General features: G+C 32.9%; 1 protein-coding gene across 1 annotated transcript; it reads right to left on the bottom strand.

The window, feature by feature from the left end:
- Nucleotides 1-5909: 5909 nt before the first annotated feature.
- On the bottom strand, nt 5910-8276 carry LOC126883610 (uncharacterized). The gene is made up of 2 exons (XM_050649262.1): nt 7798-8276; nt 5910-6243 (listed from the first exon to the last, which is right to left on the bottom strand). Exons 1-2 carry the CDS (start codon nt 8274-8276, stop codon nt 5910-5912), a joined length of 813 nt encoding a protein of 270 aa, XP_050505219.1.
- Between the last annotated feature and the right edge of the window lie 6479 nt (nt 8277-14755).

A 14755-nucleotide genomic window follows, 5' to 3' on the forward strand; every position in this document is an offset into this window, starting at 1 on the left:
TGTTTGATCTTTGAGAGGGAACTTTGACAGTGTAACTGACATCCCTTAGTCTTTTGACTGGGAACAATATAAACTTGCAACTTATTCCTATTTGTCTTTTTCCTTACTTCGACTATTGCCCATAGCTCAAAAACACCTAAGAGCAAAGACCTTTACAATAGTACAAGTGCTTACAATAAGTCAATTTACACCTTAGCTGCATTCCTTTCTCATTACTAATACATCTGTCTCTGTTTCACATCACACATCTGCCTTCAGGATCCATTCCAATTCACTGTGTTTTGACCTACGAAGCATGTCCGTTTATCCAGTCCCCCACCTAGCTATCCTATTAGCATAATCTGGACGTTTAAACACGTTATTGATGAACGTACAAAGCATCCCTTGTAACGGCATCATTTAACCACTTGTAACGCCGACCTGAAGATGATCTGTATATTGTAGAGATCGAAACCGGTCGTCGAAGTAAATTAAATGATTGTGAGTAAGTCTTTGTTTCTTTACTTCATTTGAAATGAACTCACATATGAAACCCATTCAACATCTAAACGATTACTTCGTTAATGTGAGTAAAAATATAACATTAAGTATTTTGCCGCAACAATATCCTATTTCCTATCTCCCTAATTCAAGAAAGGTCTCGAATTCATTATTTTTAAGATCATCGATAACTCTGAACTGATCCAAACAATCAATAGTATCAAAAGCAAATCATTAGGGAGCGGATTTTATGCTAAATGCATACTGCATGCATATTTCGCATATTTGAGAACTTTACTAAATTTTGCATATTTTTAAAGAAACATGCATATGTTGTGCCTATTTAAAAACATTTAAGTCCAAAAAAAATTAAATTTTTTAATTCGACACAAAATATTTCCCCGCACAGGCTATCCTATCTATTAATTCGAGAACTACCTGAAGAGAGACGGCTCATTCACTGCCTTTTCATTTTTTCTTTGAAAATACCCGATCTTTACACAAAGTACTTATAGTGCTTATAGTACGCCGTTATAAAATTATTGTAGGATGTTAAAATGATGACGGATGGTTTACCGGGAAATCCGAATTTTACTTACGTTTATTATATTTAGTACAATTTGTATCCCAATTGAATAGCTATAATTCTGGTGATTCTTTTAAATCCCCTATTGTTAAGAGAATTTACACCGTTAACCATAGTTTAGCGATTTTCTAACGGAAATTGAAATATTCATGCTTTAGATCAGATCCCGTCTTTAAACGGTTTTAAAACTTTGGAGGACATAATATGCGAAATTTGTAATGGAAATTTTGAAATTGATTTTGGTGCAGAATTTTCGGCTTTAACAAGTTATTTTAAATACGCCCCAGTTACTTCTGTCGATGTTGAAAGGAGTTTTTCTAGTTATAAAAATATTTTATCTGATCAAAGAAAATGTTTCCTCGTAAAAAAATTGGAGAACCACATTGTAGTGAATTATAATCGAAGATATTATAATAGTGATATTGTTGTTTTATTTTAAATAGGTAACTATTGGTATCAGTTTTTGTAAAAAATGTGAATAAATTGCATAATTGAGAGCTAATAAATAAGATTGCAGCCCCCCCCTTTAAAAGAACCCCCTAGAATAGAATAAAACAGAAAATTTGTGGTTTCTCGATTTTCGCATTTTTTAAATTTTTGTGCATATCTTGCGCATATTTCGTAATTTTTTACTGCATATATATGCGCATATTTCATCAAAATTGATCGCATATAAATCCGCTCCCTACAAATCATCCTGTAGTACTGATGGACTATCTATAAAAATTTTCTCTAATCTCACAGATAATGTGTTGGAAATCCTCGTCTCACTAGTTCATGATTACTTCGAAAAAGGTAAATTTCCAGAGTGCCTGGAGACAACCATTATTATTTCTCTTCATAAGGGTGGTGAAAAGTCTGATGCCTGCAACGATAGACCTATTGCCTTACTACCGGTACTCTCCAAAATTATTGAGAGTTATAATTATCAACTCGACTTATTATGTCCTTTATCGTTGATAACAATATTTTATCACAAAATCAGTTCGGGTTTTTAACTAATAAATGTACCACTGATCATGGGCGGCCATCCCATGGGCAGGGGGGGCGTGGCCCCCTAGCTTTTCTGGTGCTGTATACTATATATGGTTATCCAAATTATACAAAATATTATAATGTGCAACATCTTCACGTCTGCCCCCCCTGAAAATTTTTATATGGGCGCCCATGCCACTGATGCCATGTTTTCTGTACTCCATGAGGTTTATCAAGCACAAACAATAATCTTTATACTGCCACTGCTTTCTGTGACTATGCCAAAGCTTTTGATTGTGTAAATCACGACTTCTTGATTAAAAAACTAAATTTCTATGGAATTCGAGGTATTTCTTTGAATTGGTTTCAACCCTACTTGAATAATAGGAAACAACTAGTTAGAGTAAATGATACTGACTCTAGTCTCAAAAACATTGTTCCTTATTTTTATAAATGACATCACTAATTTAAAAATCAATAGGAAATTTTTTCTTTTTTGCTGATGATACCAGTATCACTTGGAGCAACTCAACTATTACATCTCTTCATGAAACTATGACTTCGGATCTACTAACGATAAAGACCTGGTCTGGCTCTAATTTACTCTCTTTTAACATAGATAAAAGAGTAGCATTATCCTATAAGGGAGCTCTTCAACCTTTATACCTCTTAATAACAGCCAGATCAGTACCGTTGATTCTGTAAAATTTCTTGGTATTTTTTTAGACAGCAACCTCAAATGGTCCCTTCATATCGATTCGTAAGTAAGAAACTCGCCTCAGCTTGCTATGCAATAAGATCTGTCTCAAGGGAACTCAATTTAGCATATTCTAAAATAACATATTTTTCGTTGTTCGAGTCTCATCTTCGATATGGTCTTCCTTTTTGGGGTTCTCGTATAGCTGCTCAATTTGATGTTATTTTTAAATTGCAAAAAAGAGCAATAAAATATCTGTTTCAGAAGATCTACACATTGCAGAAGTTACTTCAGAGATCACGGAATTTTAACACTTCCATCTTTATATATTCTAGAAACGGTTTGTTTAATTCGTAAACACCTTCATGTCTTTCCAGTAAGGCCCAATCATCTTTACTCCTCCAGAAATTCAATCTTTGATACTTATTTACCGATCCCATCCACTAAGTTAGTAAAGAAATCTATATTATATTTCGCAAAAAAACTTTACAACCATCTCCCGTTACAACTTAAATCTGCAACATCTTTCTCAAAGTTCCGTAAAATGACAAAAGCCTATCTATCTAAAAGACCATATTATTCAATAGAAGAATTTCTTAATAAATGACTAAGAAAGTTTGGTTTCATACGCAGTAGCTTAAACTTGTCAGTTCCTAATGTTGTATTTTATTTGTTGTATGTTCAATTTGCCATTTATATAAATTTTGCAATAAATTGTTTTTATCTTTGCTTTTGTAGCTTATATACTGTATAATTGACGATTTATCTAATTTTAGTAAATTGTAGTTATTTGTTATTAATATTATTTTTCTTTTGACTGTATGTAAGCTTTGTCCATAAAATTGTAAAAATTTTCAGTGACAATAAAGCATATTTCTATTCTATATATACCAAAATTGTACCAAAAGCCCAGAAATTATGAAATCAGAGGTAGAACACGCTATAAAAAAATGCTAAAATTAGGGAAGCTTGTTATCCAGATGATACACCAACTGAGTTGCTGAAGCTAATAGCTGAAGATAACATAACAGTAGAACTTTTTAATACAAATATATCACTCGAGTGATTCCCACAGACTGGACCAAGTCTATCTTTGTCTCAATACCTAAAAACAATGCTCAGAATATCAAAGAAGACCTCGTAGATATCCCAATTTGGATTTAGAAATTAGAGAGGCACTGTTTGCACTAAATATTCTATAACAAAAATGCCGTGATCAAGGAAAAGATGTATTTGCATTCACCGTGGACTTTGAAAAGGCAATCGATAAAATACAGCATGTAAAATAAGGCAGATACTAAAAAATATAGGAATAAATGACAAAGATATTCGTGCCATTAAAAATCTGTACTGCTATCGTAAAAATTGGAGATAACTACGCAACAAGGAATCAGACAAGATTGCATTTTGTCCGGAACAGAATACTCATAAGTAAACTTAAATCCAATAATTCAAAGGAAGAAAAGCTCTTCTGGCTACCCCTAAAATGACTTAAAATAAAAAGTACCCCTAAAATAACGTAAAACAAGAGCCTGTCCCATTACCCAGGGCATCCAAAGTAGGTAACGTTCAGTACTAACACTCCCCTTTGGTTATGTGATGTGAAGGGAGAGGGTGGATAGATAGCTTGGATTCAGATAGGTACCACTCCATTAAGAAGTGAGATTAAGGGTTTTTGGGTTCGATGAGGACGAATACGCCATCAGAAATGGCCACCGGAGCACTTTGTGCCTAGGTTTACTGTTAATACAGGTCATTTGGAGTTTCGAGAGTTTTCGGCACTAAATTGATGTTAACAGATTACTCGGGGATTTTGGGGTCACTGAACAAGAATACGCCATCAAAACCGTGCACCTGGTGACCAAAAACCCTTCAAACTCTAGAAGATAACATGTCTTAGCAGTGACCGCGGGCACCAGGTGCTCTGTGGGTCGGTTCTGATCGCGTATTCGTATTAAGAAACACCAAAACCCCCGTGTAATCCGTTTGTATTAATTTAGTGCCAAAATCCGTGGAAAATCTAGACACCAGGTGCTCCGGGTGTCGGTTCTGATGGTATATTGTAGGAATAATCTTGTAGTAAAACCAGCCGACTTAACTGATAATAACAATCCAGATTGGGTTCCTTCAATAAATATGGGGTATATAAACACAATGAAATGAGTTCCCCAAAATCTAAAATGGGAATTAAGGTACCAAAGGAGAATTAAAAGAAAAGGGTACATACAAGAAAAAATTGCTTTTTTATTCCTCTTGAAATGATTTATAAGACACTGGACTGTCTTATATTCTACAAATACTAGGTAGGTCTATGATTTTACACATTTTTCATTAATGATACATTACTGTTACTTTAGTAGATTTAGAAACAGTGGATAGTTAGTGGTAGATAGCAGTTATTTGGTATAAAATCTAATTTAGTAGAAGACAAGATTTTGCCAAATAGTCAAACATATATTACAATGGAAAAATTAACTATTTTTATGTCATTAACATTAACACAGGATTTTAAATATCAGCTTAAGAAATTAGCTTTATCTTGTGAAAGTATAGAAAATGATGATGCCAAAACTAAAAATTATACTGGTTTAGCAAATTACAATGTTTTTAAAATAGCTTTAAAGTACACCATTTATCAAATACCATCAAAATACTGTTTTGTCACCAAGTGATCAAGTATTGCTTACTTTAGCTAAACTAAGCTTAAACTTAGATTATAAAGATTTGGGATATAGGTTTAGTATTTCACCCTACCCGGTATCAACTTATTTCAAAAATACTTTGTATATAATGTGTCTTAGGTTAAAAAAATTTGTGTTCTGGCCTGATAGAGATATTTTAAAGAAAACTATGCAAAATTCACTTAAAGAATCTTTTCATGGAAATACTACAGGTATAATTTGTTATAAAATGAGTTAGGTGAGCTAACTAAATGACCATCAACGATTAAGAATTTATTCTTAATTACATGACAATAGGAAAACTTGACTGACATTATTTTTATTGACATTACTTCTATTATCAATACTGTCATTACATAGAGTATGTACAACTATAGAGCAACATCTACTTTTAACGTTGTATATTGTAACACTCTCCCTCAACGTGAAAAGTAGATAAGCCAAACAATTTTGGTTTCTTTCTAACACGCATATTGTAACGCTTAGATTCTTAAACACCATCATCGCTTCTTTCTTCTCTATTCACTTCTTGATTTTCACTTGCACTTTCTGCACTTTCCATATTCTCAGATTGCACAATTTCATTTATACCAGTTTTCACTTCTTCGGAGTTTTCATGTACACCAAAACATTCCGACTGATTCTGGTTCACTGATTCGGCTTTAACTTCAAAAATTCGCAAATTACATGTAACCTCAGGTTTAAATCGTACGTCGTGGCTCGATACGATTCTTCTTTCAGATGGAATCCATATTCTAAAACCATCCCTGTCATTCACGTAACCAACTAAATAACCATGTATCGCCTTGTCATCAAATTTACTGCTAAAATTTTTGTTTACGTGAACATAACATTCAGTGCCAAATATTCTTAAATGTTTCAAACTCCCAACTGGCTTTCCATACCACAATTCATAGGGACTTTTATTCTCAATTGATGACTTTCCTGTGCGATTCAGAAGATACACTGCAGTATTACATGCTTCTGCCCACAATTCTTTGGACAACTTGCATGGGTTTAACATGGAACGAGCACACTCTACAATGGTACGGTTTTCCCTTTCAGCAACACCATTCTGCTGAGGTGTATAGGGTGGAGTGATACAATGCTCTATACCTCTACTCGCAAGAAGTTCAGATACCTTTCTATTGTCAAACTCTCTCCCTCCATCACATCTCAGTTGCTTTACTACATGGCCATTTGTGTTTGCTTCATTTAAAAATTTTTCTAAGAAGGTACATACCTCACTTTTGTGTTTCATAAAGAAAACTTTTCGAAACTTACTAAAGTCATCTTTAAAACATACGTAATAACGTGCTTTTCCCAGTGATTCTATAGACATGGGTCCATTCACATCTGCATGGATCTGCTCACCAGTGACTTGTGGCCGATTGATTCTAGTTTTAAATGGCAATCTATGCATTTTTCCAATTGCACATCCATCGCAAAAGCTTTCTTTGCACCTATCAATGTCTATATTCATTTTCTTCAAGACTTTCTTTACGTGTTGCTTATGCTGATGACCAAATCTTTCATGATACACTTGTAACATATCTGTTGACTCTACTAAGTTTGCTTGAATGGGACTGGTCGGTTTCATAACACGTATATCAAGTGCATACAGGCCATTACTGAAGTACCCAGTCATTACAGATTCAAGAGTATTTTTATCATGTATATTTACACCTTTATCGTCGAGTACTGTAACGAACCCTCTTTGTGCAGCAGCTTTCACAGAAAACAAATGAGCGCTTGCTTCAGGAACATAAAAAACATTCTTCAGTTCAGCATCTTTCCATTTATTATTCAGACGCGTTTGAATTTTCACCGTTCCTTGTCCACAGGCTAGCATACATACATCCTTCTTACCAAGTGATATCTTTTCGGGTTCAGCAAACTCTGTATAAGATGAGAAATATTGCTTATCTGTAGTGATATGATTTGTGGCTCCACTGTCACAATACCATTTCCCAGCTTCAACACAATAATTGTTAGATGAGGCACTTAAAACAACAGACAAAAAGGCAGTATCATTACTTTTATTCTTGTCTAAATTCTCAGCAGATTTTTTTAATGGACACTCTCTCGCCCAATGGCCTAATTTCTTGCATCTGTGACAAGAAAATTTTTCTTTTGCACGATGTACATTTTTCTTTGACTTTGTAGTAGCTGTACTTTGGCTCTGTTTGTATTTTTCTGTCGGGCTATTGCGTGCAACAAACGCAAAAGATTCTGTGGTACTTTGGTCACGTAATTCAATGGCACACAATTTCTCAATCAATAAATTCAAAGTTTGATTCTTCGATGGTATCGTGTTCCACAAATCTTTGAAATTATCAAAGTCCTTACCCAAAGTTGATAAGATCCGACCATTTAACATTCTTTCGGATAAAACATTTTCATCATGCTTCAGCAATTCATCATTCAAATCTACAAACAGTTTCTGTAACTTCGCAACATGTGTGCTAATATCTTCTTTTTCATCACGCTGGACTCTAAAAAAGGCTTCAATTAACATGTTTAACCGTTGCGTACTGCTACGTTCAAATCGCGCACGTAATTTGTCCCATATTTCACTAGCATGAGTACATGTCAACACCAGCTCGGAAACAGTTTTTCCTAGCGTACCTGCTAACAAACTTGCCGCTTTTGCATCGTCTTTTAACCATTGTTGATGCTTCTCTACTTCCAATGAAGTTGAATTTCCAGCAACCTCGGGACACTTACACGTACCGTTCACAATGTCTTCAAGTGCATACGCTCGTAATAACATCGAAACGTGCCATTTCCATTTTGCCCAGTCTTCAGGACCCTCAAGTTTATCGACTTGAATTTTATAATCGTTATTGCTGGTCATTAATAAACGTCAAATACGTTTGCATCTCAAATAGCTCCAGAAAAAATTAATTTTTTAGTAGTTTAACTTAAATTAATTTTATAGTGGTTTTAATTATCATTGATAAGAAGTTTCAGTCCTATGGGTTAAACAGCCTAGGCTTCTTTTCACGGTGTTTAACTTTTGTGTGAACAGTTTAAAATTTGGCCATGGTTAAACGTACCTAAATATTGACTTTCAGCTCGCAGTTTTTGTGACAATTAAAACATTTAAATTTCATCGTGGGTAAAAACATTTACATATTGTAGAATAGTGATACAAAAGTGAAAATATTCTCCCCAGATGGGGGAGAATATAAAAAAGACGCCAGTGTGCGAACTAAATACTGCTGAAGTTATTAGTGATAGTAATCAAGACATGGATACAGGAACTATCACCACAAATTCTTCTGCTACAAGGGAGGTAAAACTTTTTAATATTAATTGTAATAGTTACGACTTTCAAAATTGTTGTGTTTATGTTGAGAAGACCAATGATCAGAATATTTCCCGTTTGCATCCAATGGTTGTTGCAGATATTTTACATCAAAAATTAAAGATTAATAATATTAAGCAAATTAAAAGTATAGGAAGAAATCGTGTTAAAGTAATCCTCAAATCTATTTTGGATGCAAACAATTTAGTCAATAATAGTCACTTAAAGGACGATAATTTAAAAGCGTACATTCCAAATCACCTCTTGGAAATCAAAGGACTGATACGCGATGTTGATACCAAATATAATATTGACTATTTGAAAAAATATATGAGCTCTAGTTCACCAATTATTGATATTAAAAGAATGCACAGGAAAGTAGAAAAGGATGGAAATACAGAATACGTCCCTAGACGTAATGTTATAATTACTTTTGAAGGCAATTGTTTGCCAAACTATGTTGTGATAAATTATGTATTTTTCCAAGTGGAAAAATTGTTGGGTAAAGTGACGCAATGTTATAAATGCCTCAAATATGGACATATTTCTAGACAGTGTAAAGGTACACAGGAATACTGTATACAATGTGGACAAATTAAAAATGACATACATACATGTGATGAAACAAAAAAGTATTGCATACACTGTAAAACTGATAAGCATATATCGATCTCTAAAAACTGTCCTTTTTTCGAACATCAAAAAAAAATAAAAAATATCATGATTGAACATAAAATCTCATATTTGGAGGCAAAAAATTTGAGTGACTCATCATTTTCTGGTCTTATTTCTAATAACAGATTTGAAATATTGTCAAATTCAGACAAAGAATTTCCAAAATTAACTAACTCCTCTGAAGTTAGTACATCTCCTTATTTCAAGCCATTGAGGCCTCATCTACAGAAACCCAAAAGTTTTAGCCAACCAAGCTGTAGTACATCAAGCACTGAGTATAGTGCAAATAAAAAAAGAAAAGTATCATCTCCAACTTCCGAAGATCCTACACCATATCTCATCCCTTTCAGATTTGGACCGTCTCAACCTTTACCTCCCTTAAATAAGGAAAGTTTTCCTAATACAGACAATGATAAAAATAAGTTAGTAGATTCCTTAGTACTTCTTTTCTCAAGTTTTATTCAAAATATTAATTGTTTAGAAGAGGCAAAATCACTTGACATGAATTTGTTAGCCAAAGGTATTAATAATGTTCTAGATAATATTTTAAAAAATAACTCATCTAATGACGAACAAATCTAAACTCAAAATAATACAATGGAATGCTCGATCAGCTGTTGCTAACAAAAACAGCCTTATTAACTTTTTAATAACCGAAGATATTGACATAGCTTTAATAAGTGAAACTTGGTTTAAACGGGATGTTGTATATATTTATAGAGGTTATAATGTGATACGCGAAGATCGCGATGACGGCTATTCTGGAGTTGCTATTTTAATTAAAACTGGTATTCCTTTTGAGCGCATAACAATTAAAAAAAATTATATTCAAGACTTGCTTGCTTGTGGTATTAAAATCAACTATAAACAAAGTTATTTAAGTTTACTCTCTGTATATAGGTGCCCAAAAACTAAAACCAAAACCGAAGATTGGGATAAGTTATTTTCTCAACTAAAACACCCTTGTATCATTGGAGGAGATATGAATGCACATAATTCTTTGTGGGGCTCATATAAAAATGATAATATAGGCCATCAAATTGTGGAGACAATTCAGAATTTAGATTATGTAGTAATGAATAATGGACAACCAACTTGCCAAACGAGTCCAGGAAACTCAGATTCCATGATTGATGTCACGTTTTGCTCACCATCCCTTTTTGATAAAACTTCGTGGTCTGTAGATCTTGATACCTTGGGATCAAATCATTTCGTTATAAAGGTTGTGATCGATGTCTTGGGAACTAATGCTAATACCATTTATCCCAGTACTAAGTGGAACATTAAAAAAGCAAATTGGTCATTATACTCTCAGCTTGTTGATACCTTATTAAACGAAAAACCTCACACATCCTTAAATACCCAAGAAAAATATAATTTCCTTATTGACTGTATTAATGAAGCTTCTAAACAATCTATTTCTGAATATAAACCATTTAAATGCAAACGGACTCCCCCTCCGTGGTGGGATTCGGAATGTGATCAATCCGTTGCAGAAAGAAAGAAGGCATTAATAAACTATAAAAACAATTCTTCTCCTGAAAATTTTTGTAAATGCAAAGAAGTAAATGCTCGTGTCAAAAAATTCCTGAAATTAAAGGCCAAACAAAGTTGGGTTGCATGGTGTTCAAAATTAAATAAACAAACTCCATCTAGTCTTATTTGGAATCAAGCAAGAAAAATGAATAGGAAAAAAGTTAATTTTTCATTACCTCTAAGTAATTCATGGGTAGACGATTTTTTCGATAAAATAGCTCCACCTTACGTAAATAACCAGTTAGATGTTATTAATTCTAAAACGCTTCCATCTGATCAGAATCATTTTTTCCTTACACCTTTTTCGAGAACTGAATTAGAATTTGCCCTTGATAATCGCGTTAGTACCTCACCAGGATACGATGCAATCAAATATCCTATGATACAACATTTACCAGATAACGCAAAACAATTACTTTTAAATATATTTGACCAGATAATTATTGAAGGCAACAGCATAATAGATTTTAAGCGTATTATAGTCGTTCCTATTCCCAAACCGGGGAAAGACCCTAAATTAGCTGAAGCTTACCGACCGATATCATTATTATCATGTATATTGAAGACTCTCGAACGGATGGTTAAGATTAGGTTGGATTGGTGGCTAAGGGATCAAAATCCTTTACCCGCTAGCCAACATGGTTTTAAAAAAGGTTATGGAACTTTAGATTCCTTAACAACTCTTGTTGTAGACATTCAGAACAGTTTTTCCAGGAACAGTTATGTGCCCGCTTTATTTTTAGACATCGAAGGTGCTTATGACTCTGTCTCTCTTTCAATTCTCCAAGAAAAAATGATTACATTTTTTAATATTCCATCACAGTTTGCTTCTAACATTGTAAACCTGTATAAAAATAGAATAATTTATTTAAAAAATAATCATACTCTTATAGGCCCTAGACTTAATAATAAAGGATTACCTCAGGGCTCCGTTTTGAGCCCTATTTTATTTAACATTTACACAGCAGATCTACACAACATCACTATTAACAATATTGCATTTAATGTTGTACAATATGCTGACGATTTCTGTTTGTACACAGAACACAAGAAATATCAGCAATCCATTGAAAACTTGAATAGTGTCTATGGTCTCCATAAAAAATGGTTTATTGAAAATGGCTTTGAATTATCATGCAGTAAATCACAAGTTTGTTTATTTACCAGACATAACTTTCCTAATATTAGCACAATCACCTTAGGTGGGCATAAATTTTCTTTTAAAAATAAAATTAAATATCTTGGAATGATACTCGACCAAAAATTGACCTGGAAGTTACATATTGACGACATGTTGAACAGGTGTAATAAGGGAATAAACTTTCTTAAATCAATTAATAGAACTTGGTGGGGATCGGATGTTGAAGTAAGTTTATTATTTTATAAAGCTTACATACGATCTATTTTCGATTACGGCAGTGTTTTGTATGGATCAGCAAGTAATGCACTACTAAACAAAATCAACGTTTTACAGAATTCAGCCTTACGAATATGTCTAGGAGCTATGAGATCCACTCCAGTACAAACTTTATATTTGGAAGCCTTGGAACCTCCTTTAAATCTAAGACGAAGTTTTTTGTCCAAAAAATATTTAATGAAAGTATACTTAATTAACCCTCTTCTATACCAAAAAATAGTGACTTTAAGTTGCCATGATCTAACCAATAAATATTGGCAAAAAAAGAAATCTCCCTTACTGTGTGAAGCTTATAATCAAAATATAGTACTCTTAAAAAATATAGATAAAACGAACGACTTATTCAAAAACTACGCGTACTCTTCTTTCTTTTCTCCTACAGATATTATTGTACCAAATTATAGTGAAAACATATATTTAAATAAAAATATTCTTTTATCCATAACGAATAGTTACAATGAGTCAATAGCTCTATATACAGATGCGTCTAAATCTGCAGATGGAACTGGATGCGCCTTTTTTATACCATCGGGACATATAGAAAAGAAATTCAAACTGAAACCGGAGACTTCGATTTATACAGCAGAGGCTATTGCAATATATGAAGCTTTACTATATGTAGCTGAATTTGATTTCGCCCATATTATAATTTTGTCTGACTCCTTAGCAGTATTGAAATCTCTTGGTAAATATGGACCCCCAAACATCCAAGACTGCCCATACATTTATAAAATTAAACATATTAAACAAAATCTTTTAACCAAAGGAATCAATGTACATTTTATCTGGATTAAAGCACACGCAGGATTTGAACATAATGAGTATGTCGACTTATTAGCCAAAGAAAGCGTTTCATCCGATACCAGTATTCTACATAAAATAACACTGACTGATAGTATAATCTCTTTCAAGTCAACACTGCATCGGGAGTGGAGCTACCAGTGGAAGGAATACTCTTTTGTGAATCAAAATAGATACTCGTTAATTCAGCCCGATATTCCCAAATTTCCTTGGTACAACTCTTGTAGAGCTTCTAGAAAGTACATAACTTCTATTATTAGAGTACGATTCGGGCACGCATGTTATCCAAAGCATTTATTTAAAATACAGGTTTTGGATAATGATAAATGTGAGCATTGTGAAGAGGAAAGTGATTTAGATCATATATTTTTTGGTTGTTCTAAAAATACAATTTACTCATCTAAATTAATAAATGATTTATTAAAATGTAAAGTAGCAACTCCTTGGAATATACTATATTTATTATCACTTGGTTCTGTAGATGTATACAACTCTTTAATTAACTTCTTAAAAGACAGCAAATTATCATTATAATTCCCTTAAATATTTTTAATTAATACCTTTGGTAGTTAGTAGTTTTAGCTGTTAAGCTTAGTGTTACTTAATACCTTTTAGTTGTTATCTTTGTTTTAAACCTGTTTTGTATAACTTGATAACTTGTATTCCTTATGTGTCTGGCAGTATGACGGTAAGTCTAAGCCAAAATTAAAAAAAAAAAAAAAAAAAAAAATTGCTGGTCGCCATATTTTTTCACCTGTTCACAGTTCACGTGAATTGGGCCCGTAACCTGTTATAAAATGAGTTAGGTGAGCTAACTAAATGACCATCAACGATTAAGAATTTATTCTTAATTACATGACAATAGGAAAACTTGACTGACATTATTTTTATTGACATTACTTCTATTATCAATACTGTCATTACATAGAGTATGTACAACTATAGAGCAACATCTACTTTTAACGTTGTATATTGTAACATAATTGACTTTGGACGAATGTTGGTATGAAACGAATTATTTATTGTTCTGAAGCTAGTTATTTGAGGCATTTTTGTAATTAACTATTCTAATTGGGAAATAAGCCACAATTTAACTTAAAAAATAATTTTATTAATCTTTCGACTTCCAAATCAGACGTCATTGTCAAAATACAAAATATTATTATTTATGCATATTATTATCTGTAAATATTTCTTCCGATTGTTAATTGTAAAGGATAGAAAAATTACCATTTATTTTATTTTTTTTAGAATCAGCTGAGAGAAGTGGTCTAGAAAAACCCAGGAAGGAAACGGAATATGTGGCTACGAAAGGCAAAAGAAAGGTTTACAAAGCAAATGTGACACATTTTTTTGAAATATTTAGGAATATCAGTAAATTGCATTAAAAAAATGTATGAAAAGATTTTGTTCAATAAAAATGTTTATATTTATCAAGGATGTATTAATTGGTATGGCCACATATCGTCAGTGATGTAATAATACATCCTATCTGTTTTTTCATGAGTTTCGTAAGAGAGACTAAGAACTTGTCTTAGGGTCACCTCCTGTTTTCATATGATATTTTTTGACTTGTTTTGTAGTAAATTAAACTATC

The sequence above is a fragment of the Diabrotica virgifera genome, chromosome 4, assembly GCF_917563875.1.
Source record: "Diabrotica virgifera virgifera chromosome 4, PGI_DIABVI_V3a".
NCBI lineage: Eukaryota > Metazoa > Arthropoda > Insecta > Coleoptera > Chrysomelidae > Diabrotica > Diabrotica virgifera.

Coding starts and splice junctions, on each gene's coding strand:
- LOC126883610 (XM_050649262.1), bottom strand. CDS start 8,276: ATGACCAGCAATAACGATTATAAAATTCAAGTCGATAAACTTGAGGGT. Junction 6,244..7,797: donor AATGTTTTATCCGAAAGAAT/GTTAAATGGTCG, acceptor CAAAAATTTTAG/CAGTAAATTTGATGACAAGG.